Source organism: Pantherophis guttatus, chromosome 8 (genome assembly GCF_059756535.1).
Source record: "Pantherophis guttatus breed Tessera chromosome 8, ASM5975653v1, whole genome shotgun sequence".
Lineage (NCBI taxonomy): Eukaryota > Metazoa > Chordata > Lepidosauria > Squamata > Colubridae > Pantherophis > Pantherophis guttatus.
In genome coordinates this window covers 80,845,459-80,872,691 of record NC_142070.1, presented here as the reverse complement: position 1 = coordinate 80,872,691, position 27,233 = coordinate 80,845,459, and the positions used below count along the sequence as shown (strand labels likewise).

The 27,233-nt window shown below is 45.3% G+C and overlaps 2 protein-coding genes across 5 annotated transcripts in view; one reads left to right on the top strand and one right to left on the bottom strand.

Moving 5' to 3' along the window:
- Nucleotides 1–1,507, bottom strand: part of HTT (huntingtin) — a 107,811-nt gene extending 106,304 nt beyond the window's left edge. For all 4 annotated transcript variants that reach the window (XM_087875537.1, XM_087875538.1, XM_087875539.1 and 1 more), the window contains exon 1: nucleotides 1,305–1,507. In XM_087875537.1, coding sequence (XP_087731663.1) covers nucleotides 1,305–1,423 — 119 coding nt within the window. In that variant the 5' untranslated portion in view covers nucleotides 1,424–1,507. The remainder of the gene's footprint in view (nucleotides 1–1,304) is intronic.
- On the top strand, nucleotides 1,450–23,636 carry NOP14 (NOP14 nucleolar protein). Its single transcript, XM_060688854.2, has 18 exons — nucleotides 1,450–1,778; nucleotides 1,867–2,001; nucleotides 3,963–4,104; nucleotides 4,486–4,622; nucleotides 5,812–5,949; nucleotides 7,578–7,700; nucleotides 8,589–8,720; nucleotides 10,497–10,713; nucleotides 11,932–12,062; nucleotides 12,182–12,267; nucleotides 13,465–13,600; nucleotides 13,982–14,083; nucleotides 15,603–15,756; nucleotides 17,371–17,530; nucleotides 18,361–18,511; nucleotides 20,913–21,028; nucleotides 21,612–21,767; nucleotides 23,380–23,636. The coding sequence occupies exons 1-18, from the start codon at nucleotides 1,635–1,637 to the stop codon at nucleotides 23,471–23,473; spliced, it is 2,454 nt and encodes an 817-aa protein (XP_060544837.2). The 5' UTR covers nucleotides 1,450–1,634; the 3' UTR covers nucleotides 23,474–23,636.
- The last annotated feature ends 3,597 nt before the right edge of the window (nucleotides 23,637–27,233 follow it).

Here is a 27,233-nt window from a genome sequence, read left to right as displayed (position 1 = left end):
ATTAGCACTGGCAGGGGGGGAGGTCGGAGGGGTCTGTCCCCCCTCCTAGGGAATTAGCCTTGAAGCCAGGGGGGTAGTCGGATTAGCCCTGTGGGGAGGGCAGCCAGGCGGGGGGGGGGTCTAAGACCCCTTCTTCTGGGGGAGCAGCTGTGGGAATTAGCCCTGCGGAGCGGGGGCAGCCAGGAGTGTCTGAGCACCCTCCTTCTGGGGGGGAGCAGCTGGGGTGTCTAAGCCCCCCCTCCTAGGGGATTAGCCCTGTGGACAGGGGGCAGCCAGGGGTGTCTAAGCCCCCACTCCTAGGGGATTAGACCTGGGAGGGCAGCCAGGGGGATCTGAGCACCCACCTTCTGAGGGGGTCTGAGCCCCCCCTCCTAGGGGATTAGACCTGGAGGGGGGAAGCCAGGGGGGTTCTGAGCCCCCCCTCTTACGGGATTAGCCCTGTAGGGAGGGCAGCCAGGTGAGCCTGAGCCCCCTCCTTCTGGGGGGGGCAGCTAGGGGTTCTGAGCCCCCCACCTTCTAGGAAATTAGTCCTGCCTGGGGAGGCAGCAGGGGGGGTGTCTGAGCCCCCCTCTTATGGGATTAGCCCTGCAGGGGGGGCAGTCAGGGGGGTCTGAGTTCCTTCATTCCGGGGGGGCAGTTGGGGTGTCTGAGCCCGCCTCCTCCAAGGGGATTAGCCCTGCCTGGGGGGGCATCCAAGGGGGTCTAAGCCCCCTCCTTCTGGGGGGGCAGTTGGGGTGTCTGAGGCCCCCCCTCCTAGGGCATTAGCCCTGGGGGGGACAGCCAGGGGGGGTCTGAGCCCCCCTCCTTCTAGGAAATTAGTCCTGCCTGGGGAGGAAGCGGGGGGGGGTGTCTGAGCCCCCCCTTTTATGGGATTAGCCCTGTAGGGAGGGCAGCCAGGGGGGTCTGAGTTCCCTCCTGCTGGGGGGTCAGCTGGGGTATATAAGACCTCCTCCTCCTAAGGGATTAGCCCTGTCTTGGGGGGGCAGCTGGGGGGGGTCTGAGCCCCCCTCCTCCTAGGGAATTAGCCCTGCGGGGGGGGCAGCCAGGGGGGTCTGAGCACCCTCCTTCTGGGGGGGCAAACTGGGGGGGTCTGACCCCCCTCCTAGGGAATTAGCCCTGCCCGGGGGCGGAGAGGAAGGACAGGCGGGGCCGGCTCCCCACGGACCACCCAGGACCCCCGGGCCAGAGGCAGCCAAGGGTCGGGGGGGGGAGACTCTTCCAGGGACCCCCCCCACTTGTTGCCCCCCCCGGGCAGGCCTGAAGGGCGGGAGGGAGGGGGGCCGTTTGGGGGTCTCCCCACTCACGGGCGGGCGGGCGGCTCCTCGGGCGCAGGGCTGGGCTGGGGCGGCGGCGGCGGCAGCTGCTGCTGCTGGAAGGAGCGCAGCGCTTCGAAGGCCCGCATCAGCTTCTCCATGGCGGCCATGGCAAGAGCGCGGGGGGGGGGGGGGAAGGTGGGAGGAGCGGGTGGGCGGGGCGCGTCCTCCGCCGGCCACGCCCCCGGCCACGCCCCCCGACGCGCGAGGGAAGCCGTTCCAGAGGGCGGGGCGGGGCCTCCCTCTCCACACCCCCTTGGGGGCGGAGTCTCCTACAACGTCATCACAGGGCGCCGCTTCGACCCAGCGCGACGGAGCAAGATGGCGCGGCGAGGCCCGGCTGCGGCCTGCTCGAAGAACCCCTTTGAGGTGAAAGTCAACCGGGAGAAATTCCCCGTCTTGGGCCGCCGGGTTCGGCACGCGGTGGGGCTGCCGGGCGTGGCGCGCTCCCGGGCCCACGCGAAGGTAAGCGGAGGGAAGGGAGGGAAGGAGGGAGGGATGGATGCGGGGCGTTCGGGCTCTCCCCTCACCTCCCTCCCGCCTTTTCCCTCAGCGCCAGCGGAGCCTGCAGAAGGAGTTCCAGCAGCGGGAGAAGAGCGGCGTCTTCAGGGACCGGCGCTTCGGAGAGTACGATGGCGGGATGAGCGCCGAGGAGAAGGCCGAGCGGAGGTTCGCCTTGGAGCGGCAGGTAAGAACCACGGAAGGGACCTCGGGGGTCATCTAGTCCAGCCCCCTGCTCAAGCAGGAGACCCCACGGCATTTCAGAGACGTGGCTGTCCAAATCCTCTAGCCAGGTTTTTCCTACCTAACCAAGGTTTTTCTGCAGCCCTAGCTCAGTAGAATCACATCCACTCGATTCTGGGCTTTTTTCTTTCTGGCAGCCAGGTGAGAGACTTATATAGATCTATTTCTGGCTCGTATAAAGAAAGAGAGAGAGAGAGATGGATAGATAGAAAGAGAGAGATTAGAGAGAGAGACAGACAGACAGACAGATATTGATGGATGGATGTGGTAGGTAGGTAGATAGATAGATAGATGGTAGGTAGATGATAGATATAAATGTAGGTAGATAGGTAGAAGATAGATAGATAGGAAGGAAGGAAAGAAAGAAAGCAGAATTATAGAAGAGCAGAATAACAGAGTTGGAAGGGACCAACTCTGTCCAAATCTTTTCTTAAAAACCTCCAGTGACAGATAGATAGAGGATAGATAGGGAGGTAGATGTAGGGAGATAGGTAGAAGATAGGAAGGAAGGAAGGAAAGCAGAATTATAGAAGAGCAGAATAACAGAGTTGGAAGGGACCTCGGAGGTCATCTAGTCCAGCCCCCTGCTCAAGCAGGAGACCCCACGGCATTTCAGACACGTGGCTGTCCAGTCTCTCCTTAAAAACCTCCAGTGATAGGGAGGGAGGGAGGAAGGCAAGACTAGCAGAATTACAGAAGAACGGAAGAATAGAGTTGGAAGGGATCTTGGAGATCTTCTAGTCCACCCCTATGCTCAAGCAGGAGCAAATGGTTGTCCAGGCTCTTCTTAAAAACCTCCAGTGACATAGGTAGGTAGATAGATGGAAGATAGATAGATAGATAGATAGATAGATAGATAGATAGATAGATGATACAAAGGAAGGAAGGAAGGAAGGAAAGCAGAATTATAGAAGAGCAGAATAACAGAGTTGGAAGGGACCTCGGAGGTCATCTAGTCCAGCCCCCTGCTCAAGCAGGAGACCCCGCGGCGTTTCAGACACATGGTTGTCAAAATCTTTTCTTAAAAATCTCCAGTGACAGACAGACAGACAGATGATAGAGATAGATAGATGATAGATGAGTGGATGGGTGGATGGATGGATGATAGGTAGATGATAGATATAAATGTAGGTAAGTAGGTAGGTAGAAGATAGATAGATAGGAAGGAAGGAAGGGTGGAAGGAAAGCAGAATTATAGAAGAGCAGAATAACAGAGTTGGGAGGGACCTTGGAGGTCTTCTAGTCCTCTCTATGCATCTGAGGAGGGCGAAAACAGCCTTCCCCACCCTCTCGGAGGCCTGAAACGGCCCATTTCCCAACTCCTGGTTGGATAGGAAGTGACATTTTTTGCTGTCCCCAGCCTCCAGAGCCTCTCTAGGAGTCTATAGATGCATAGAGAGGATCTGGAGCCAGGTGAGAAAGAAAAACGGGCCTTCCCCACCCCCACCCCAGGCCCTCCGGAGGCAGGAAACAACCTATTTCCCTACTTCTGGTGGGCCCAGAAAGCCCGAAAATCAGCTGGCCCGCACGCACATGTCGCCAGAGCTGAGCTGGCATGGTGGCATGTATGCCATAGGTTCGCCATCACGGGTATAGGGTCGCCTGCCTGAGTTGGACTAGAACTCCACCAAGCTCCCTTCCATCTCTGTTATAATGTTACAGTCCAGAAACCAGCAGGAAGAAATATTTCCTGGTATAAAAACATCACCAGGAACCCCCAAATCAAGGTCATATTGGCCTCTCTAAGCCACAACTGTGTGCCATAGCTCCTATCTTGTCAACAACGCCTTTCCCCAGTGCCAAGGAAATTCAAAACGGCAATGAAAATAAATTTCTCAGAAGCTTCATCGATAGGAACCCCTTCAGTCTAAACACCCCTCATTCATATGTTTGGTTGTATTTCAGAAAACGTTTGAAAAGAAAAACGTATATAATCTCAATGAAGAAGAAGACTTAACTCACTATGGCCATTCTCTAGCAGACATCGAGAAACTTAATGATATTGTCGATAGTGACAGCGATTCGGAAGAAAAAGGAATGTTATCAGGTGGGGAAAAAATAATTGGAGTGGATTGTACATTCTTTATAACATGCAACTGTGATTTAATAAGACCTCTAACAACTCTTGTATATTGTAAATGAAATTTCAAAGTGCCAGTAGAAGTAGTTACAAAAGAATAACATATGGGATGCAACCTATTAGAATTCTGTTTCATTTATAAATTTGATACTTTCAAAACTTTCAGTAATCAATGTCATTTGAGGTGGATCTTCCCAGTTCTGCTCTCCCTCATGCTTAGTCACGCTCTCCTTCAATTTTTGCTCCGGTAAATTATTAACGATGCTAAAGCAGCATTAGGGATATGAATGTGCTGAGTTCTCGGGATTTATTTACATCCTGATCAATTCATAAATCTTGCATTTCCAGAGGAATTAACCGCATCTCATTTTGGAGGACTCCTTTCTAAGAAAAAACCCACAGAGCAGCAGAACGGAGAAAGTCAAAATCCCAAGTCACGGAAGGAACTTGTTGAAGAGCTGATAGCAAAATCCAAATTGGAAAAGGTAAACTATCCTAAACTTGAAATGCTCTGATGTTCTTCTTCTATAAAACTGAAAGGTATAATTCCCCTGCATGGAATTATTACGCGCAGTAGCTACTTTGACATCTATTCTCCAGCACTGTCAAGGAAGGCCTTAATATCAAAGTAAAAAGTTGAAAGTTGATGTTACTATCTTATTCTGCTTCATCAAAGGGAGTCAGAAATCAATGCCTTTTCTTTCTTTTTCCCTTTCCCTTTCTCTATTTTTCCTATTAATTTATAATATAAAATGCAAAAATTGCATTTTTGCATTTTATATTATAAATTAATAAAAAGGATAATATAAATGGGGGGGGGAAAGGTAAAATGGAGGCTCTAATACAATAAAATTATAGTCGTATCACTTTTTTTTTTTTAATTTGATTTTTATGCCGCCCTTCTCCGGAGACTCAGGGCGGCTTACAATGCGTTAAGCAATAGCCTTCATACTTTTGTATATTTATACAAAGTCAGCTTATTGCCCCCACAATCTGGGTCCTCAATTTACCTACCTTAGAAAGGATGGAAGGCTGAGTCAACCTTGAGCCTGGGGAGATTCGAACTTTGCAATAATTGCAGGCAGCTGAATGTTAATAACAGTGCTTTAGTCTGCTGTGCCACCAGGCTCTTTAAACCAATACTCTTCAACTTGAGTACTATGGTGGAGTAAGCAATGCACAAATATACGTAAACCAAACTCAACTATTCTTTTTTTAATTTCACAGAATGCATTGCTCAACTAAGGCTTTAGAAATTCTCTTAATCTGTCAGAAGAAACTGAATCGTGCTGTTTGCTGTCGGTATTTTCTAAGGCATATGTTTTGACGGAACAAAAGAAATTGTAAGCCGCCCTGAGTCTCTGGAGAAGGGCGGCATATAAAAATAATTTTTTTTAAAAAATGGATGTAAATTCCATCCTTATCTACAGTTGCCCCTAAGTCTTGAATCAGTTTCTTTGGGCACGTTGATTTCTAGCAGGCTTTTGGGGTGAAATATTATAGATGTAATTTATTTGCATACGTGTTTGTAATTGTTTGCTTTCCTTTTGAATTCTGTACTTTCACTTCTTGTTCAAATACAAAAAAGAGCATTCAGATTAGGCACCTATTGTACAGGATAGCAGTAATATGATTATCCTTCCCCCCACCCCCTTTTTTTTTTCTTTTTTAAAGAAAGAGCGACAGGCTCAGCGGGAAAATACTCTGGAACTTACAGAAAAGCTTAACAACGATTGGAGAGAGATCCAAACGCTCTTGGTACAGAGGACTTCCAAGTCAGAGACACAAAGTCAAGTTCAAGAAAAACCCAAGGTAGGCTTGTTTATCTGCGAGTAGCTGTGCTTTTTGCTAGCTGTCCTGGAAAAACTGAGTCATTTCTCCACCGTCTTCAGCGACAAGGAACTTCCCTGTGGAAAGACTCTTAGAAGTTGTTCTGTTTTATAAAACAACCTTGGGTTCTTAGTACAATTGTTACGTTTGTTTATGTCAAAGTATACACATGAGTCATTTCTAATCTAGGTAACGATACTATCTTGTGCTCCACTTTCTGTTTCCTAATTATTTGGTGAATATCTATGAATAGAATAGAATAGAATAGAATAGAATAGAATAGAATAGAATAGAATAGAATAGAATAGAATAGAATTCTTCATTGGTTAAGGAATTTCATTGGACAAGGAATTTGTCTGGTGCAGAAGCTCTCAGTGTACGTAAAAGAAAAGATATGTTCATCAAGAATCATAAGGTACAACACTCAGTGATAGTCATAGGGTACAAATAAGCAATCAGGAAACTATCAATATAAATCATAAGGATACCAGCAACAAGGTTACAGTCATACAGTCATAAGTGGAAGGAGATGAGTGATGGGAACGATGAGAAGATTAATAGCAATGCAGACTTAGTGAATAGTTTGACAGTGTTGAGGGAATTATTTGTTTAGCAGAGTGATGGCATTTGGGGAAAAACTCCTTGTGTCTAGTTATTCTGGTGTGCAGTGCTCTATAGCATTGTTTTGAGGGTAGCAGTTGAAACAGTTTATGTCCAGGATGTGAGGGGTCTGTAAATATTTTCCAAGCCCTCTTTTTGACTTGTGCAGTATACAGGTCCTCAATGAATGGCAGATTGGTAGCCATGGTTTTCTCTGCAGTTCTAATTATCCTCTGAATTCTGTTTTCTGTCTTGTTGGGTTGCAGAGCCAAACCAGACAGTGATGGAGGTGCAGATGACAGACTCAAGAATTCCTCTGTAGAACTGTTATCAGCGGCTCCTTGGGCAGTTTGAGCTTCCTGAGTTGGCGCAGAAAGAACATTCTTTGTTGTGCTTTTTTGATGACGTTTTTTATGTTAGCTGTAGGTCGTGAGATATGGTAGAACCTAGAAATTTGAAGGTCTCTACTGTTGATACTATGTTGTCTACTATTGTGAGAGTTTTGTAATCTGGAGATGTTTCTCTTTGTCGACTATAAAGAGATTAAAAGAGATGTTTCTTTTTGTCGGCTCAAAAACAATAACACTGAGAGTTACTGTTGGAGTCCTAGTGAACGATCCCTTAAACATGAGCCAGCTGTGTGCAGCAGCACCCAAAAAAGCTAATTCAATCCTTGGTTGGATAAATAGAAGCAAAGAATTGACATCACGTGAAGTATTAGTACCACTTTGTAAGTCCTTAGTTAAGGCCCCACCTGGAATGCTGCATCCAATTTTGGTCACCACATTACAAAAAAGATAATGTGATCTCTAAAGTGACGTAAGGAGGGGGGGGGAATACTAAACGTACTGCTGGAATCAAACACTTACCGTATTTAACGTGGAATAAAATGTCTTGAGTGAACAAATTGCAGCGTTTATTTTGATTTTCTGCTCACCAAAGCTCGTTCCGTTTGACACACCGCCATCCCAAGAGCTACAAATGATTTGCGCCTTTGTTGAATTTTGTAGCCAGATGAATACGACGTGCTGGTTAGAGAGCTTGGATTCGAAATGAAGACGCAGCCCTCGGATAGGATGAAAACTGAAGAAGAACTGGCAAGAGAAGAGCAAGAGAAACTCCAGCAATTAGAGGTATAACATGTACTTGTGGTTTACTTAACCTTCGACGTGCTTTCAACAACTGTGTTTATGCTTTTTTTTGTCTGTATAGGATTAGTTCTGCACTACTAATGCAGGATTGTCCTGTTCATCAAAGGAAAAATCAGGGTACTCATTACTTTTTTGTTAGGCTGAGAACAGCTAAAACTTGTTCTACAACCACAGCTGCCTTTGGCAGTCTTGTGTTACTTTGCAGGCAAGAGGACCGTGTTATCTGGCTTCCAAGGAGTCTTGAAAACTAGCTCTTCTCTAGGCATTGAGTTACTCTGATTGACCCCTTTACGTTACAGAATGGGGTAAGCGGTTTAGCTGCCTAGGCCAGGGGTCTCCAAACTTGGCAACTTTAAGACTTGTGGAGTCTTAGCAAAGCTGGCTGAGGAATTCTGGGAGTTGAAGTCCACAAGTCTTAAAAGTTGCCAAGTTTGGAGACCCGCTGGCCTAGGATTTCATCCCCCATTCTGGATCCCCCCCTCTTCCATTGAGATCTGCTGACTCAAATTTAATGTATTCATATTGAACCCAAGTAACAGAAATGAAACCCAAACTGGGATTTGGCTAAAAAGCAGGATTTTTAAAAAATGGAAAACTATGGGGGGAAAGACCCCCACTTTTTTCTCCCCTAACTGAATTATGCTACAGTTAAAATCCTCACAGTGTTGTAGTGTATTTGGTAGAGATCCATGTTGGGAATGAAGAGGTAGCGTATCTAAAATGAGCATTTGTAGCATTTATGTTTTCAAGGGATTTTTCAGGTGGCCAACACTTGAGGTGTCTTCCTCGTGGCTCTTATCAGGGGGGGCTGTTGTCATCTGGCCACTTAGGAGGGCTGACTGGATGTCCCGGGATCTCCTTCCCATGCAGGCTGACCGCTTACGTCGAATGAAAGGAGAGGAACAAAAGGAGAGCAGCAAGAAACCGAAGCACCTATCAGCTGACGATTTGGCAGACGGGTTTCTCCTGACCAAAGACGACCGACCTTTGCTGTCCTACAGTGTATGCCTTTCATCCTTTTAAGATCCTCTTCTTCTTTTTTTTAACCGACCCCATAATCTCTTGTGGGGTGGAGTCTGGGCAACTGAATGGAGCTGAGTGTTTACTGGCTGGATGCCCTTCCTTTCACCAATGTGAAGTTGGTGGAGTTTTGTTCGGCAGATATATTCTCACTGTGCCCAGAGAGAGAAATATCTACCTCTATCTAGAATCGAACTCACAGCTTCCCTGACGCAAAATATTGTGCCCATCCCCGAATGATCATGGCAAATTGCAGAGGCCCAGTTTAACATTGGCAAGAGCCATTTTGGCGAAGTGATTAAAATGCAGTACTGCAGGCTAATTCTGCTCGCTGCCAGCAGTTCGATCCTGACCGGCTCAAGGTTGACTCGGTCTTCTGTCCTTCCGAGGACAGTAAAATGAGAACCCAGATTGTTGGGGGCAAGAGGCTGACTCTATAAACTGCTTAGAGAGGTTATAAAGCACTGTAAGGCGGGATATAACTCTAAGTGCTATTACTATTCCTTCCTCCCTCCCTCCCTCCCTTCCTCCTTCCTTCCTTCCTTCCTTCCTTCCTTCCTTCCTTCCTTCCTTCCTTCCTTCCTTCCTTCCCAGTGATTAGAATGCAGTATTGCAGGCTAACTCTGCTGACTGCCAGCAGTTCAATCCTGACTGGCTCAACGTTAACTCAGCCTTCCATACTTCCAAGTTTGGGAAAATGAGAACCCGGATTGTTGGGGGCAAGAAGCTGACTTTGTAAACCACTTAGAGAGTGAAGCGGTATATAAGTCTAAGTGCTATTGCAATTAATCTGGAGGCTGCTCTTAATCTGGAACTCCAATCTGAAGCTCTCGAATCCCTGATTCACGGACCAGTACTGGTCCCTGGTCTATTAGGAACTGGGCCGCACATCTGGTGGGTGAGCAAGTGAAGCTTTACCTCCACATGCGCAGGATCACGTTTGTACGCGAAACCATTCCCCCCGCCCCCTCCCCAGTCCATGGAAAAATTATTTTCCCATGAAACCGGTCCCTGGTGCAAAAAAGATCGGGCACTGTGACTCTAGTGCCATGATGGCGAACCTATGGCACAGGTGCCACAGGTTGCACACAGAGCCATATCTGTGGGCACATGAACGTTGCCCTAGCTCAGCTCCAGCGCGCATGCGTGTGTGCGGCCAGCTGATTTTCAGCTGGACCTGCCTACGCTGCCCCTCCCCCCCAGGAGTCTCCATACGGCCCATTTTGGATGCCAGGTAAGTACAGGGCTCACGTGGAGGCTCTGGGAGGGCGTTTCCGGCCTCTGTGCAGGTGGGGGAGGCAGTTTTCACCTTCCCCAAGCTCCAAGAAAGCCTCTGACGCCTGGGGAGGGCAAAAAACAAGCCAACCGGAAGTTGGGAGATGAGCTGTTTCTGGCCTCCGGGGGGGCCTCTAGGGGGGTGGGGAGGCCGTTTTCGCCCTCCCCAGGCTCCAAGAAAGCCTTTGGCACCTGGGGAGGGGGAAAAATGGGCTTACCAGGCCCACCGGAAGTCAGGAACCGGCCATTTCCAGCCTTTGGGGAGGTGGGGGAGGCTGTTTTCGTCCTCCCCAGGCTCCTAGAAAGCCTCTGGAGCCTGGGGAGGGCAAATAACATCCCTGCTCTAGTGGGTCATATCTATCTGTCCCTCGCTGGCTAGGCGTATCTAGGATCCCACCAGATTAGAGCAAAGTTGTTTCCTTGATTAGTCATGGATCTTGTTTTAAAGCCCAGGCTATCTAATCGATCTCTGTTGCTTCACAGAATGACAAGCATGATGAAGATGGAGAGGAGGACAGTGAGAATCAAGAAAGCGAAGAAGAGTCTGACACCGAAAGCGTTAACGATCCCTCCGAAGGTGACGCCGACAAAGAGACGGTCCCGGGAAAGAGGTTTCCAAAAAGCCAAAAGACAGTCAAGAAGCCAAACGCCCTCAGAGATAAAGAGGCTGCTCAGCTGGAGTTGCCGTATTTGTTTGCTGGTAAGAAAAATAACAAAACAAAACAAAACCCGATCATTTTATTTTTGCTGCCCTGATCAGAAGCCTCTGGGAATGTCAAATTCACAACTCTACAAATAATAATAAAGCGAATTGTGAAATCACAACCTTAAAACTCGGGAGAGGAACAGCAGCCCCCAAAAAAGGCCAACAGACCTTCTCAGCCTAAACTCAGTCCAGGAAAAAAAACAAAAGGTTGAGCAGCGTCCAGAACTACAAGTTTCCCCACGAGCTTGAATATCGTTCAGTATTGCTTGCTTATTCTATTTCTATTCTGCCACAATCGTTTGGGTTGGACAGCCTCAGCAGGTGCGGAGTTTTTTAAACAGCAGTAGCACTTAGCACTTATATCCCACTTCACAGTGTATTACAGCCTTCTCTAAGCAGTTTAGAGACTCAGCCTCTGGCCCCCAACAATCTGGGTCCTCCTTTTACCCACCTCGGAAGGATGGAAGGCTGAGTCAACTTTGAGCCGGTCAGGATTGAACTGCTGGCAGTGGGCAGAGTTAGCCTGCAATACTGCAATCTAACCACTAGGAAGGGAAGGGAAGGGAAGGGAAAGGAAGGAAGGAAGGAAGGAAGGATAATAGCAATAGCACTTAGACTTATATCCTGCTTCACAGTGCCTCACAGCCCTCTCTAAATGATTTACAGAGTCAGCCTCTTGCCCCCAACAATCTGGGTCCTCATTTTGCTGACCTTGGAAGGATGGAAGGCTGAGTCAACCTGGAGCCCGTCAGGATCAAACTACTGGCAGTCGGCAGAGTTAGCCTGCAATACTGCATTCTAAGCACTGGGAAGGAAGGAAGGAAGGAAGGGCCATAGCACTTAGACTTATATACCTCTTTTACAGCCACTCTAAGCGGTTTACAGAATCAGCCTCTTGCCCCCCCCCCCCCAACCACCAACAGTCTGGGTCCTCATTTTACCAACCTGGGAAGGAGGTATTCTGGGAATTGAAGTCCACAAATCTTAAAAGGTTTTGGAGATCTCTGTTGTAGATAACGTTCATTCACCTAAATATACAAAGAACAATGTTTCGTCTGCCATGTAGTGATAGAAACGGAACTGCTTTTCCGTTAGTATTTCTCATAGCATTCAAGTTATCGTTTGTTCCTTGTTTTACCTGGATGACCATTTTGAACTTACTTTCTGAAATAACTTCTCAAGTTCCCCCAATATTTTTCATGGTTTGAATAGCGCCTGAATCGTACGAGCAGCTTCAGTCTTTACTGTTGGGGAGAACCACAGTAGAACAAATGGACATCGTACAGAGAATTCGGAAGACGAACCATCCCAGTCTCGCCGTAGGGAACAAAGCCAAGTTAGAAGTGAGTTTTTGCCGTCAGGCGTAATAATCAAAGAGCTGGAGGGTGTTTGGTGTTGAATGAAACAAATGCAGTGATTGGAGACTCCATTTATTGATAATATTAAAAATTATATTCCACAGAAACTATTCGCGTTCCTTGTGGAGTATGTTGGCGAGTTGGCTCGCGAGGAGCCGCCAAAACTGAAAACCATTGACGAGCTGGTCATGTGAGTACGGCACCTGACACATAGGGATTTCAGCTGCTAGATTGGGCCAAGCTGAACGCAAAATATGCAAGAGTTTTGCAGCCAAAATGGAACTTGTTCCTTGTAATCAGCTTCTTCCAAGTGCTGCAACTGGGCTGCTTGAGGTTGTGATTGTGTTGCTTTTTTCAGAATTCCTCTGGCCCAACCCATACAGCAGTCAATATCAGTTGTGTCACTGCTGTTGTTGAGATAAGGTCAATAGTGTGTTGGGGGAGGGCAACGCCATCAATATACATAACATCAAAGTCCCAATTGTTGTTGTTTTTTATCCCTTAAACCCAAAAGAAAAACATCTGGCGTTATCTTTATAGTCACTTTGAGATTCTTCTGTATTAAGATGTGAATCCTATTCCAAATATTTCTTGGCTCCCTCTGATCTTCAAGGGAAGCCTTTTCCCTCCACCCTCCAGATCCCAATCTTAATAAGGCTTGTTGACACTAATAAGGATTCTTAGGTGACGCTTTTTACTGAGAAGCAATTTCCGACGTCTGAATTTATCCAAAGCTCGTTCTTAATATCTTGATTTAAAAGCCGATCGATTTGGTGCTGGGCAAACATCCGTTTCTGGAGTCAGAACGTACGTGCGCAGCTGCATCTCGACTTCAGATCACTTTTGCCCCAGAAGATGCTGCCTTTAAAAAAATAAAACGTAAAGCGGAGAAAATACTTTTGGAAGAAGTAGTAATAAAAAAAAAACTTAGATTGTGCAGAAATGAATAGATTAATTTTGATGATTAAAGATAGAGAAGACTCAGAATATTTTAAAATATGGAATGATTTTTATTATTGGTTGGAGAAGAGATATAAATGATTAATTATATAAGTATGTAAAAATATATGAGTTGAAAATATTCAATTCATCACATATTTTTACATACTTATATAATGTACTTATATAAGTAATAACATACTTATATGTTAGTGATGAATTGATACTGTGGACTGGATAAGGATCAAGATAGAAGTAATGACAACTATACAGAAAAAGAAAGAAGTTTGGACAATAACACCGAGATGTCACAGGGAAGAGAAAACTGATGTATTAAATGTTTGTTTGTCTAAAAAATAAAAAACTTTAAAAAAATAAAATAAACGTATTTTAAAAAATAAATAAATGTAATTCCGACCCTTGACTTTTATCATCTCCGGATTCACAGAGTCCTCTTCGAGCTTTGCCAGATGTTCCCTAAAGCAGCCGGCGATCATATGAAGCTCCTCCTTCAAGAGGCCACACACAGCATGGAAGAGATTGCAGAAAGAAACGCTCTGCTAACATTCCCTGAGTTGGACATGGTATATATATATATATCTATTAATATTATATTAGCTGATAATCCCGGGTATTTATTTATCCCAATCCTGTATTAAACAGGAAGAGCAAAATCAACGGGGAAGCCGGACTCACTTAACAACTGGGTGACTGATTTAACTTCTGCAGTGATTCCCTTGACAAAACATCGTAAAAATGGGGGCAGGGAACTCACTGAACAAATTTCTCACTTAGCAACATAAATCCTGGGCTCCGTTGTAAGTTGAGGACTACCTGCACAGCATTGATCTGTGCTCTTTTCTTCCAATGAGACCAGAGCAACAGATGCCACAAAAGTAAACCCTAACTTTATTTTAAACACAGAAGGAATTACATTAATAATGCACAATCTTTATATTTTTCAGCTCCTGTATTTGAAAATTATTACCATTCTGTTTCCAACTTCTGATTTCTGGCACCCGGTGGTAACACCGTCCTTGATTTACATGAGTCAGCTACTTACAAAGGCAGGTTCTTTTTTTCACCATTTATCCTAACAAAAAACATTCGCTTAATTAGAATTAGAATTTGGATTATTTTCTTTTTATTGGCCAAGTGTGATTGGACACACAAGGAATTTGTCTTGGTGCTCCCAGTATACATAACAGAAAGGATACATTTGTCAAGTATCATAAGGTACAACACTTAATGATAGTCATGGGGTATAAATAAGCAATCAGGAAACAAAATCAATATAAATCATAAAGATACAAGCAACAAGGTTACAGTCATGCAGTCATAAGTGGGAGGAGATCGATGATAGGAATGATGAGAAGATTAATAGTAGTGAAGACTTAGTGAATAGTTTGACAGTGTTGAGGGAATTATTTGTTGAGCAGAGTGATGGCGTTTGGGAAAAAACTGTCCTTGTGTCTAGTAGTTCTGGTGTGCAGTGCTCTATAGCGTCATTTTGAGGGTAGGAGTTGAAAGAGTTTATGTCCAGGATGCGAGGGGTCTGTAAATATTTTCCCAGCCCTCTTTTTGACTCGTGCAGTAGACAGGTCCTCAGTGGAAGGCAGGTTGGTAGCCATGGTTTTTTCTGCCGTTCTAATTATCCTCCGAAGTCCGTGTCTGTCTTGTTGGGTTGCAGAGCCAATAGATAAATAATGATGAAAATGAAACAACATTCATTAATACTTTCATTTGGCAAACCCTAACAAGGATTTCATTTGATTTTAGGCCTCAGCCAGGTGGTACCTTTTAGGTTACTCATCTAATCCTCCCATTTTTCCAATGTGTTTATTGACTAATTAAATGAATTTGTGGAGCTGCCAATGTCACAAATGCGATTTTGGGGGCAGCTAACAACACAATTTAAAAAGCAGTAGCGGCAAAGGATAAAAACCCATCAACGGTCACGCATGCGAAGCCCAAGTCAAACAAATTTTAAGAGACGTGGTCAAAATTCAGCCCTTGGCATTGGGCTTATATTTATTTATGTATACCTGCCTTGTCTCCTTCACCTGTCTTCAGTGTGGCACACCTAGCCTCAAGGTGGGGGGAGGGCGGGGTTTTGCAACCAGCTGTCCCTCAGCTGTCCTGCTACATGGGATGCCCTGGGCTGAGTAGCCATTAGGAATTCTGGTGTAAATTCAAACTCTTGGAGTTTTGCTGTTGTTAGTTGCAAAGTCGTGTCCGACCCATCGCGACCCCATGGACGACGTTCCTCCAGGCCGTCCTGTCCTCTACCATCCTCTGGAGTCCATTGAAGCTCCCACCGACTGCTTCAGTGACTCCATCTGGCCACCTCGTTCTCTGCCGTCCCCTTCTTCTTCTTTTGCCCTCCATCTTTCCCAGCATTATTAGGCTCTTCTCCAGGGAGTCCTTCCTTCTCATTAGGTGGCCAAAGTATTTGAGTTTCCTCTTCAGGATCTGGCCTTCGAAAGAGCAGTCAGGGTTGATCTCCTCTAGGACTGACCGGTTGGATCACCTTGCATTTTGGAGTTTAGACATCCCTTAAGTTTTCTATTCTGGCTCTTTTTCTAGTGCGCCGTAAGAACGGAACAAGACGTTGTGAAAGGACTGTTTGTCTGCTGTCTCTTCCTGGACTACACATCCCTGTCTCAAAGATTTGTCCCAGAATTGGTCAATTTTCTCCTGGGAGTCCTTCACCTGGCGATACCTAGCAAGGAAGCTCAAGGTAGGATTCTGGCATCGTCTGGCGTCCCTCCTGCTCTTCTCTCTCCCCCCCCCTTTAACCCTTTCCTGGCACCACCACTACCATAACCACTGGCAGGGCTCCTGAAAGGTCCCTCTTAAGACACAGTACATGTGTAGTCCTCGACTTAACGACCACAATTGGGCCCAGATTGTATGTTGCTAAGTGAGAAACGTGCTGAGTGAGTTTTGTCTCATTTTACAACATTTCTTGCCACAGTTGAAAAGTGAATCACTACAAATGTTAACTTAGTGACACCATTTGTTAAGTGAATCTGGCTTTCCCGTGGACCTTGAAGGTCACAGAAGGGGATTGCGTGACCCAGAGACACTGCATCCATCATAAACAGGAGCCAGTTGCCAAGTGTCTGAATTTTAATCACGTGGTCATGGGGATACTGCCATGGTCGTAAGTGTGAAAAAAATGGTCATAAGTCACTTTTTTCAGCGACGTTATAACTTTGAATGAATTGTTGTAAGTCGAGGACTACCTGTACACACAATTTTTTACAGACATCTTAAAAGTGGTTTACTTATATTGACTTTTTTATTATATAATATATGCATGCATGTATGTGAGTAGTGCGGTGGCCTAGAGAGGTGGAGCTCTCACCTCACAGTCGGGAGGCTGTGAGTTCAATCCTAGGTACAGGCAGATATTTCACTTTTTGGGCACAATGAGAATATATCTGCTGAACAAAACTCCGCATTGGGGACAAGAAGGGCATCCGGCCATTAAAACACTCAGCTCCATTCAGTTGCCCAGAGTCCACCCTGCAAGAGATTATGGGGTTGTTAAAAGAAGATGATATATACCGTGTTTGCCTGAAAAGAAGACCCTGTCTTATATTTTTTTGAACCCTGAAATAAGTGCTTGGCCTTATTGCCATGCACTCAAAAGCCTGATTGGACTTATTATCAGGGGAAGTCTTATTTTGGGGGAAATAATATCTGTCTATATCTGTCTGTCTGTCTGTCTGTCTATCTTTCTTTCTTTCTTTCTCTCTCTCTCTCTCTCTCTCTCTCTCTCTCTGTAATCTATCTGTATCTATTTATCTCTATATCTATCTATCCATCTTACTATTTATCATCTGTATCTACCATGTTTCCCTGGAAATAAGACCCTGTCATTCTCATATATATATATTTGTGTGTGTGTGTGTGTGTGTACAGTTATATATATATATATACAGTTATACATATATATATGTATGTATATATGAACCCTGAAATAAGTGCTTATTTTGGGGGAAACAGGATATATATGTAGGTATGTATTTGAATAGAATAATTGTAACAGCAGGCAGTCTATAAAATAACATGCATTTCATAAACATAGCTAAACATTGGTTGTAAGAATTGTCCAACAGTATGAAATACTTAATATAAAAATAGTTTTCTCTTGTGTTTACCAGCTGTATCTATAAACTCCTTGTTCCTTTCTTTCCTTGTGAACTTTTCACTGACTTCTAAGTGCAGGAAAACGTTTGACACATTTATATAGATTTTAAAAATAGCAAGCAATGTCTGCATGGCTGCATACAAATGAGTATTCTGAGAGGAAAACTAACATTTGCATCTTTTTTTTTCTTTTCAGGTTATTCTTTGCTGCCTCCTTTTGTGTCCCTAGGAAAACATTCCAACTTGCTTGTGGTCTGTGAAAAATCAGGGACAGAAACATGGGAAAAACAAAACATCTCGCTCCAGATTTTAAGTAGATCAAAAGGAAAAAGCAAAATAGATACGAATAATCTGAGGTATGTTATATCTATCTGTCTGTCACATTTATAGAGCTACTCACCTCCCAGAACGTGAATCTCGGTGGCATATAATAAAAACACACCGTAAAAATCTTAAGCAGCCATTAAAAACGCCAATCAGACTTGGAAGTGACAGAGTAGAAAACGAGATAACAAGTTGTAGATATAAATGCATGAAGTAAATCAGTTTTCTCTTGGGAAACGTTAGAAACTATTTTGACTTTATGGTGAATAACAAAACATTTTCATCTCTTTCCTTGGCGTCCTTTTTGTAGAAGTACAATAGGTTTGTGTTGAAATTTGGCATTGTTGCTGTGCAAAGCATTTGCAAGATGGAAGTAAATTTGAGTATCCAATTCTACAATCCAGAGATATATTTGAACCTGTTTTATCATGAAACCAACATCTGTCTATCGGTATATATTTTGGAAGTTGCTTCATAGTGATATCCAAAATCTTTCTAATATCAGTTGCAAATGACGGTCTCTGCAGTCCATCAGGGTCGAACTGCTGACAGTCGACAGTCAGCCTGCAATACTGCATTCTAAGCAATAGGAAAGGGAGGGAGGTGGGAGAAGGAAGAAAGGAAGGAAGGGCAATAGCAATAGCATTTATATACCGCTTCACAGTGCTTATACAGCCCTCTCTAAGCGGTTTACAGAGTCAGCCTCTTGCCTCCAACTATCTGGGTCCTCATTTTACCGACCTCGGAAAGGATGGAAGGCCGAGTCAACCTTGAGTCGGTCAGGATCGAACTCCTGGCAGTCGGCAGAATCAACGTTGAGTACTGCTTACTAACTACGGTGCCTGCTTGTTGTCTTTTGCAGACTGTCATGCGTGGCCCTGGCTCTGGCTCTGGTGAAACGATGCGCCATTCTTTACGGGGAGCTTCCATCCTTCCGTGAAATTTTGGGTCCTGTCCGGTTGCTGCTTTCCTCACTCATACTTCAGGCAGCCAAGTATCCTGCCCAGCTTCAAGTAAGAAGTGGGGGGGGGGTTGTCCTGACAAAGAGCCGAGAACTCCTGTCCACCCTCCCAGAAAGTAGCCCCCAGAAACATCCTCGACTTACAACAGTTCATTTAGTGACCAAAAGTGGAAAGAGTGACGTGTGACCGTTTTTCACCCTTCTCGACGGTTGCGGCATCCCCCGGGTCACCCAGAATTCAGATGCTTGGCAGCTGACTCGCATTTATGACAGTCGTGGTATCCCTTGGGTTCAAAGGATCGACCCCCAACGACCATGGGGAAGCCGGATTCACTTAACAACCGCATGGCTAATGTAAGAACGGCAACGATCAGCTGAAGCCATGCGGCCAGAAAAACGGAGCAAAACCTCACTTCCAACATCGAACGTTTCACTGAGCCGCGTAAATTTGGGGCTCCGTTGTGGTCGTGAGCCGAGGAGTAGCTGCCCCAGACCTGAGCGACCAATATTTCACGTAAATACAAAGGAAAATCTTTCCGGTGGCGACATTTGTGGCCCAAGAGGACCGATGTTCTCTATAGCTGGAAGTTTTTGAGGAGAGACTAAAACAACCGCTTCTCCTTTGTGGTTTACTGGTTTCTCTGTAGGGTTGGACTAGATAATCCTTGTAGCCCCTTCCATTTTCTCTGTCCTGATAAGACTTAGAATAACTTTATTGTCACTTTAAATGACAATATGACCATGACAAATGACAACAGCTCTTCCATCCCGAGGACCGGCCCATAGATTTCCACTCCTCTCCTCTCCTCTCCTCTGCCTTCTGTACATCCATGCGTCAGGCACTGGACCCAGCTGTTCCTCCTCTTCCTCATCATCCACCTCCAGACCTGTGGGCTGTTGACTCTCCATCTGCGGGCTGACGGACGGCCCAGGCTCCACCTCCGTCTCTCTCTCCGCCAGCTCCATTCGCCCTTCCCCCTTGGAGCCTTGATGCTGCCAAGGACACCTGGACACACCTGGTTTAAGATGCTCACCTGCTGCCTGCTCCCATGGTTTTCTACCTGCTTCTAGTGAGGTTAAATACAGGTAGTCCTCAACTACCTGTATCTACAACAGTCTGCTTAGTGACTGTTCACTAAGTAGATTTCCACTGCTCTCCTCTCCTCTGCCTTCTGCGCATCCGTGCGTCAGGCACTGGACCCAGCTGTTCCTCCTCCTCCTCCTCAGCCACCTCCAGACCTGATGGCCACCATGGCTCATTTGAGAGTTTTGAGACACCACAGGAAATGCCCAAATCGGACAGAACATTAGCCCTGCGAGGTAGTCAAGGAGTCATAGCTTAGTGTCCGATTGAATTAACCGAAATCTTGCAACGCTGAAAATATTCCTGCCCTCCTCTTTTTTTAGTCTGCGGAAAATTCTGGAACATTTCCGCCCTCTTCTGAGGGCTGAAGGCATCTTTTGTATGCCACTTGTCCTGTCTGTGGCTCCCCCTTCAGCCTCCCGAGGCCATTCCACACCCCATGACATACATGGAGACTGTTCAGTTATAGGTAGTCCTCAGCTTACGACCGCAATTGAGCCCAACATTTATGGTGTTAAGTGAGACCGTTGCTCGGTGAGTAATTTCCCCATTTCTTGCCACCGTCATTAAAGGAATCGCCACAGTTAAATTATTAACACGGCTTTTAAGTAAATCTGGCTTCCCACTTACCCTTTGCTTTTCAGAAGGTCGTAAAATGGGATCACGTGACCCCGGGACACTGCGATGGTCATAAATACGAGTCAGTTGCCAAGCGTCTTGAATTTTATTCACGTAACTGTAGGGGATGCTGCGGCAGTCGTAGGTGTGAAAAACTGCCACTTTTTTCATGGTCACTTCCAACGGTCACTAAACGAACTGTTTTAAGTCGAGGACTACCTATACCCGTGATGGCGAACCTGTGGCACGCGGGCTACAGGTGGCATGCGGAGCCATATCGGTGGGCACGCGAGCGTTGCCTTAGTTCAACTCCAGCATGCATGTGCAACTGATTTTCGGGCCTTCTGGGCCCACCAGAAGTCGGGAAACAGGTGGTTTCCAGCCTCCAGGGGAGTGGGGAAGGCAGTTTTCGTCCTCCCCAGGCTCCTAGAAAAAGCCTCTGTTGCCTGGGGAGGGCAAAAAAATGGGCCTACCGGGCCCACCGTGCCAAAAGTGGGAGGAGCAGGGAAGAATCGTGCGGGCATGCGTGGGGGGGTGGGGCGCATTGAATTATGGGTATGGGAATGCATGCAACCTCCCTCCGCGGTCCCACCACTTTTCACACGCGACGGCAAAAAGGTTACCATCACTGACTTATACTCTGGGGGAAAAAAACAAAAACCTCAAAATCCTTCCTACCTTCCCCCCCGTTTATTTATCACGAAATCTTTCCATTCCTGCTGTTCAGTTTAAATCCCTTGGGAACTTTTAGGAGCTACACCAGAGCGTCCTGGAGGAACTCGACGTCCCGAGGCCGTACAGCCCATTGGTCTGCGACAAGAGGAAACCGGTTCCTTTGAAGCTGTACACTCCCAAAATAGTGAAGGTGTGAGTATCTCAAAAACGGATCCCCAACTGCCAATCCTGCCTCAGACAGAAATTTTTAAAAATCACGCGTAACATTTCATCATTTAAATTTTAAAAGCCCAGTTCGGCTGACAGTTCTTTTTTAATGTCCTGATTTGGGGCTGCTGAAATCCAGATTATGCGAGGCAGAAACGGTTTGGCGGTAATCCAGTGTCTCCTGCTACTGCATCTGCCAATTTAATCAAACTAGCAAAGTCATATGTTGAATACTGTAGTCGTCATCATCCTCTTTTAAAAAACCCATAATGGAACCTGGGCAAATGAATGGAGCAAGCAGATTGTTTTACTGGCCAGATGCCCTTCCTGTCACCAGTGCGGAGTTTTGTTCAGCAGTGTGCCCAGAGAGAGAAATACCAGTCACGAAAAGCAATTAAAACTTTGGAAAGGTTCCATTTCTTACGGGTTTTCCCCTAAACTACGGAATCGAGTCGGGGGTCCACTTCCCGGAAATTGCCAGGCAGCGGAAATGCGCCCCCCCCAATCCTCCCCGAGTTGAAATTGGGAGCTCCGCCATTTTTGACAAGTCGTTTTTTTCTCCTTTCAGGCTGGAATTTGGACGGAAGCAAGGGAGCAGTAAGCAAGAGCAGGAACGGCAGCGCCTCGTGCACAAGCACAGGCGTGAGCTCAAGGGGGCCGTGCGCGAGATCCGCAGGGACAACCAGTTCCTGGCAAAGATGCAGCTTGCAGAAGTCATGGAAAGGTAGCCCCCGCGGGTTTGGGTTTCGTGAGAAAAACGGGGGAAAATACCAGTGGCTGGGAAACGGTCTTCGCTTGGGGGGGGTTGTTGTCTAAGAGATATGAGGTTTCTAATTCATGGTTGCTGGTCTATAGAACAGAATAGATTAAATTGGAATGGAATGGAATGGAATGGCAATAAGAATAGCAATAAGAATAGCAATAAGAATAGCAATAAGAATAGCAATAAGAATGGAATGGAATGGAGACTAGAAAGAATGAAGAATAGAAGGAATGAAAAATTAGATTGGAAGGGAAGGGAATAATAGAATAGAATAGAATAGAATAGAATAGAATAGAATAGAATAGAATAGAATAGAATAGAATAGAATAGAATATTAGGATAGGCTGGGAAGAATTGAATGGAATAATGGAATAGAAATAGGATAATGGAGTAGGATAAGAGAAGAGAAGAATGGAATAGGATTAGAATGGAATGGAATGGAATGGAATGGAATGGAACGGAGAATAGAAAGAATGAAGAATAGAAGGAATGAAAGATTAGAAGGGAAGGGAATAGAATAGAATAGAATAGAATAGAATAGAATAGAATAGAATAGAATAGAATAGAATAGAATAGAATAGAATGAAGAATTAGAGTAGAATTGAAGGAATGAAGAAATGGAATAGAATATAGAATAGAATGAAGAATGGAAAGAATAAAGAAAATAGAATAGAATATGGAATGGAATAGAATAAAATAGAATAGAATAGAATAGAATAGAATAGAATAGAATAGAATAGAATAGAATAGAATAGAATAGAATAGGAATAGGAATAGGAATAGGAATAGGAATTGAATTCTTTATTGGCCAAGTGTGATTGGACACACGGAAGAAATTTGTCTCCAGTGCCTATGCTCTCAGTGTACATACAAGCCACAAACTGATAAATCACGATCATAATCACAATACAATCACCATAAATCGTTAAGATACAACACTCCGTGATAGTCATAAGCTACTAAATAAAAGCGATCCACATAACTCGTAAGACACAAACCACAAAGTGACGGTCCTAAGATGCTAAAAGAACAGCACAGCTCTACTATACGTGGTTTTTATAGCCCAGATTTTCTCGTCCCTCTTTCTGGCTCCTGCATTGTACAGAGAGGCTGGTTGCGATTGTGTTTTCTGCAGTCCTCACTATCCGTTGGACGTCTGTGTCTGTCTTGTTTGGTTGCTGTGCCAAACCAGACAATTATAGAAGTACAAAGGACGGACTCGATAATGGGCCCCGAATTAAAAAGAGACCAATAAGTAAAGTGGCAGATTTTCCAACCGTCATTAACCTATTCCATTCTACTATACATAAATAAAATCATTTGCCACATGATCAAATGGTTTACGGGATTCCTAAAAACCGAAAGCGATCCAGGCCGTAAATGTCACTGGCAGATCTGTGATCCTGTACAGACTGGATCCTGAAAGATTTCTGTCTCCTCAGCCATTAATAATCCCACAGGAGAAGCAGCGCTACGTTCTAAACTCGAGGGAGGGAGATACTTTGCATTTTTGCCTTCAAGATACAATCGCGGTTTGACGATTTTATTTTATTTTATTTTGCTTTTTTTTCAGGGATTCTGAAAGAAAAAGGAAAGTGAAGCAACTCTTCCAAAGCCTTGCTCAGCAGGAAGGAGATTGGAAAGCACTCAAGAGGAAAAAGCGTTAAATTATTCCCAGATAATAATACCTCAGAAGACAAACAAGGATATTTAAATGATTAGAATTTCCTGGAACGTTTTGATCGTTTTTAAATAGGGGGTACAGTTTTTTTTTTTCTGGATTTAAAAAAAAGTATCATTTCTAAATAAAATTGTATAATATATTTGATATTATTTTGCCTCCGTTTTAATACTTTGGCCTTTTTTTTCAGAATGCCTGGCAGTCCTTGAGTCGATCCCTTTTCTAGTGATAGACTCAAAAGGCCACTCTGCACATGGTCAGAGGCTGCACCAGCTTCAAGGCACGGAGGGCCACTCGTCCTGCGGATTGGCGGACTGCAGAGAGACGCCCGTCTTAATGCAGAAAGGGAAAACCTGGGGGTGCAATGAGATGCAACTCGCATGTTGGATTCCAAGACTGGAAGGGCAGAGGTTACTCGGAAGGGCAGGTTTACACATGGAGGGAGGGCCGGTGAGCACCAGATCCAGGGATCTGGTGGCAAGGATCCCACGGAGAGCAAGGGCAATGCTACTGAGGAGGTGTGTTAGATCTTGCCAAGTCAGAGAGAGAGAAAGTAACTTTTATTGTCATTTTTCTTTTTCACTGTGAGCAGTGAAAATGAAATTTTCACATTAAAAATGAAATTTTGTTGCCTGCGGTCAAGAGAAAATATATATCTACCCAAAGACATACATGACACACATATATACATGGCTATATCATTATCATCTTTTAATGACCCTCATAATCCCTTGCGGGATGGACTCTAGGCAACTGAATGGAGCTGAATGTTTTAATGGCCGGATGCCTTTCCTGTTGCCAGTACGGAGTTTTGTTCGGCAGATATATTCTCATTGTGCCCAGAGAGAGAAATATCTGCCTCTACTTAGGGTTGAACTCAGCCTCCTGATTGTGAGGCGAGAGCTATATATATATATATAAATATAAAAGTTTGAATCTGAGTAAGGGTCTGACTAGCTGATGAGAGCTAAATAGCTTGAAATAGATCTATACTAGTCTCCCTTTATTTCTTTATCGGCAAATACAAATTTGGTATAAAATGGTTTGTCATGAATGCGACTGCTTGAGGCCTTCTGGATTGGAGCTGAAAGGTGAAAAGGGAAGCAGTATGCTCCCCTCCCATATTGGGGCAGACCAGGTGTTTCGATAGAAAAACACTTTATATATATATCTGTAATGGTAGTTTAATACTCTGACGATGTCAGCAGATGGCTGACGAAAGCTTAGTAAAATAAAATTTTAATTTTTTTAAAAAAAATAAATTTTAAGTACCGGAGTTCGCAGTATGTCTGCTTCTTTTTTTACTAATATACCTGGAACTCGTATTTTTAGAATAGTTCGTAATATAGATAGATAGATAGATAGATAGATAGATAGATAGATAGATAGATAGATAGATAGATAGATAGATAGAAATTACAATCTATTCTAATATATATATATATATATATATATATATATATATATATATATATATATAAATAAATAAAAGTCTTAAGTTTTTGCGGGTGTGTATATGCAAAAAATTTAAATCTCTGGTGTTTTCCCGCGTCATGTTAAATAAGTTAGTTAAAATGTTTAAAACTTCTGGTTAAAATCCTAGCTTAAAATCTTCCAAATATATTTGTAATATATGTAATATATTTATATTTTCTGTAAGCTGCCTAAGAGTTGCCATGAGCCAGTAAGCAGCTATCTACATTTTCCTGAAATACAGCAAGTCCTTGACTTCCAACAGTCCGTTTAGTGACCGTTCCAAGTTACAAACAGCACTGAAAAAAAAAACGTGCCTTAGGATCGTTTTTCACACTTAACAACTTTTGCAGCCCTCCCCATAGTCACGTCATCAAAATTCAGACACTGGCCAACTGGTTCGTCTTTATGACCGTTGCTGTGTCCCAGGGTGATCCCCTTTTGTGGCCGTCCAACAAGCAAAGAGGAAGCCAGCTTCACTTAACCACCATCTGACTAACTGGAAGAACCGCAGTGATTCACTTAACAACGGTAGCAAGAAAAATGGGGCAAAACTGAGTTAAGACACGCGTCACCTTTAAACCACAGAAATTTTGGGCTCCATCGTGGTCATAAGTCGAGGACTAGCTATAAATACACTAAATACAGGCAGTCCTCGACTTACAACAGCTCATTTAGTGACTGTTCAATGTTCGAACGATTAATGAGAAATGTGAGTTGCCACTGACTTTCACAGTTACGACCACTCCGCCGCTTGGCAATTGACTCATACTTATGACGGTTGCAGTGTCCCGGATGTCACATGATCCAGATTTCCACTTCACACAAGCGGGTTACTAAGAGAAGCAATTGTGATTCCCTGAATGACGGTGGCAAGAAAACGGCAGACTTCACTGAAGACACCCATCCAGGGATGGGTTCCACTTCCCTTCACTACCGGTTTGCAACGGGCGCGTGGTGGGCGGAGCCTCCCACTGCCGTTCCTACAGGTTTGCATGAACCGGACTGAACTGGTAGCAACTCACCCACCACTGCACCCATCTCCCTGAACCCCAGAAACCTTGGCCTCAATCGGGGGTCGTAAGTCAAGGACCCCCTGTAAATAAATGAGACGTGATTTACGACGGACTTTCACAGTTAACGGCAAGAAAAACAGGGCGCACCTCACCTGAGACCAGCCATCTCCCTCAACCCCAAAAAACCTTGGCCTCAATTGGGAGTCGTAAGTCAAGGACCCCCTGTAAATAACGAGGAATGTGGCTTACGATGGACTTTCACACACTTAACGACAAGAAAAACAGGGCAGACCTCACCCGAGACCCGTGTCTTCCCTGAACCCCAGAAACTTTGGGCTCAATCGGGGAGGGGGGAAGTGTCGTAAAACAAGGACTAGCCCTGTCCACCAATGTTAAGACCCCATTGAGGCGGCTCCGCGGCAAAAACACCGAGCTCGTGCATCCAAAAGGTCGGCACTTCGGCGGTTCAAATCCCTAGTACTGAGTGAGCAGGGGGGTTGGGGTTGGACTAGATGACCTCCAAGGTCCCTTCAAACTTACACACATACCCTGGGAGTTCAAAGCCCCGAGGAGAGGATTCCCTCCAGGAAGCGAAGCTCCTTGCCAAGGAGGCTCAGTGGCTAAGACACTGAGCTTGTCGATCAGAAAGGTCGGCAGTTCGGCGGTTCGAATCCCTAGTACAGGGGAGAAGGGGGGTTGGGCTAGATGACCTCCCAAGGTCCCCCCCAACTCTGTTACAGTTCGGCGGTTCTAATCCCTAGTACAGGGGAGAAGGGGGTTGGGCTAGATGACCTCCCAAGGTCCCCCCCCAACTCTGTTACAGTTCGGCAGTTCTAATCCCTAGTACAGGGGAGCAGGGGGGTCGGACTAGGTGACCTCCCGAGGTCCCTTCCAACTCTGTTGCTGTTACAGTTCAGCAGTTCGAATCCCTAGCACAGGGGAGCAGGGGGTTGGGCTAGATGACCTCCCGAGGTCCCTTCCAACTCTGTTGCTGTTACAGTTCGGTGGTTCAAATCCCTAGTACAGGAGAGCAGCGGGGTCGGACTAGATGACCTCCCAAGGTCCCTTCCCACTCTGTTACAGTTCGGCGGTTCGAATCCCTAGTACAGGTCTCCTGCCTGAGCAGGGGGTCGGACTAGATGACCTCCGGAGGTCCCTTCCCACTCTGTTACTGTTACAGTTCGGCGGTTCGAATCCCTAGTACAGGGGAGCAGCGGGGTTGGGCTAGATGACCTCCCGAGGTCCCTTCCTACCCTT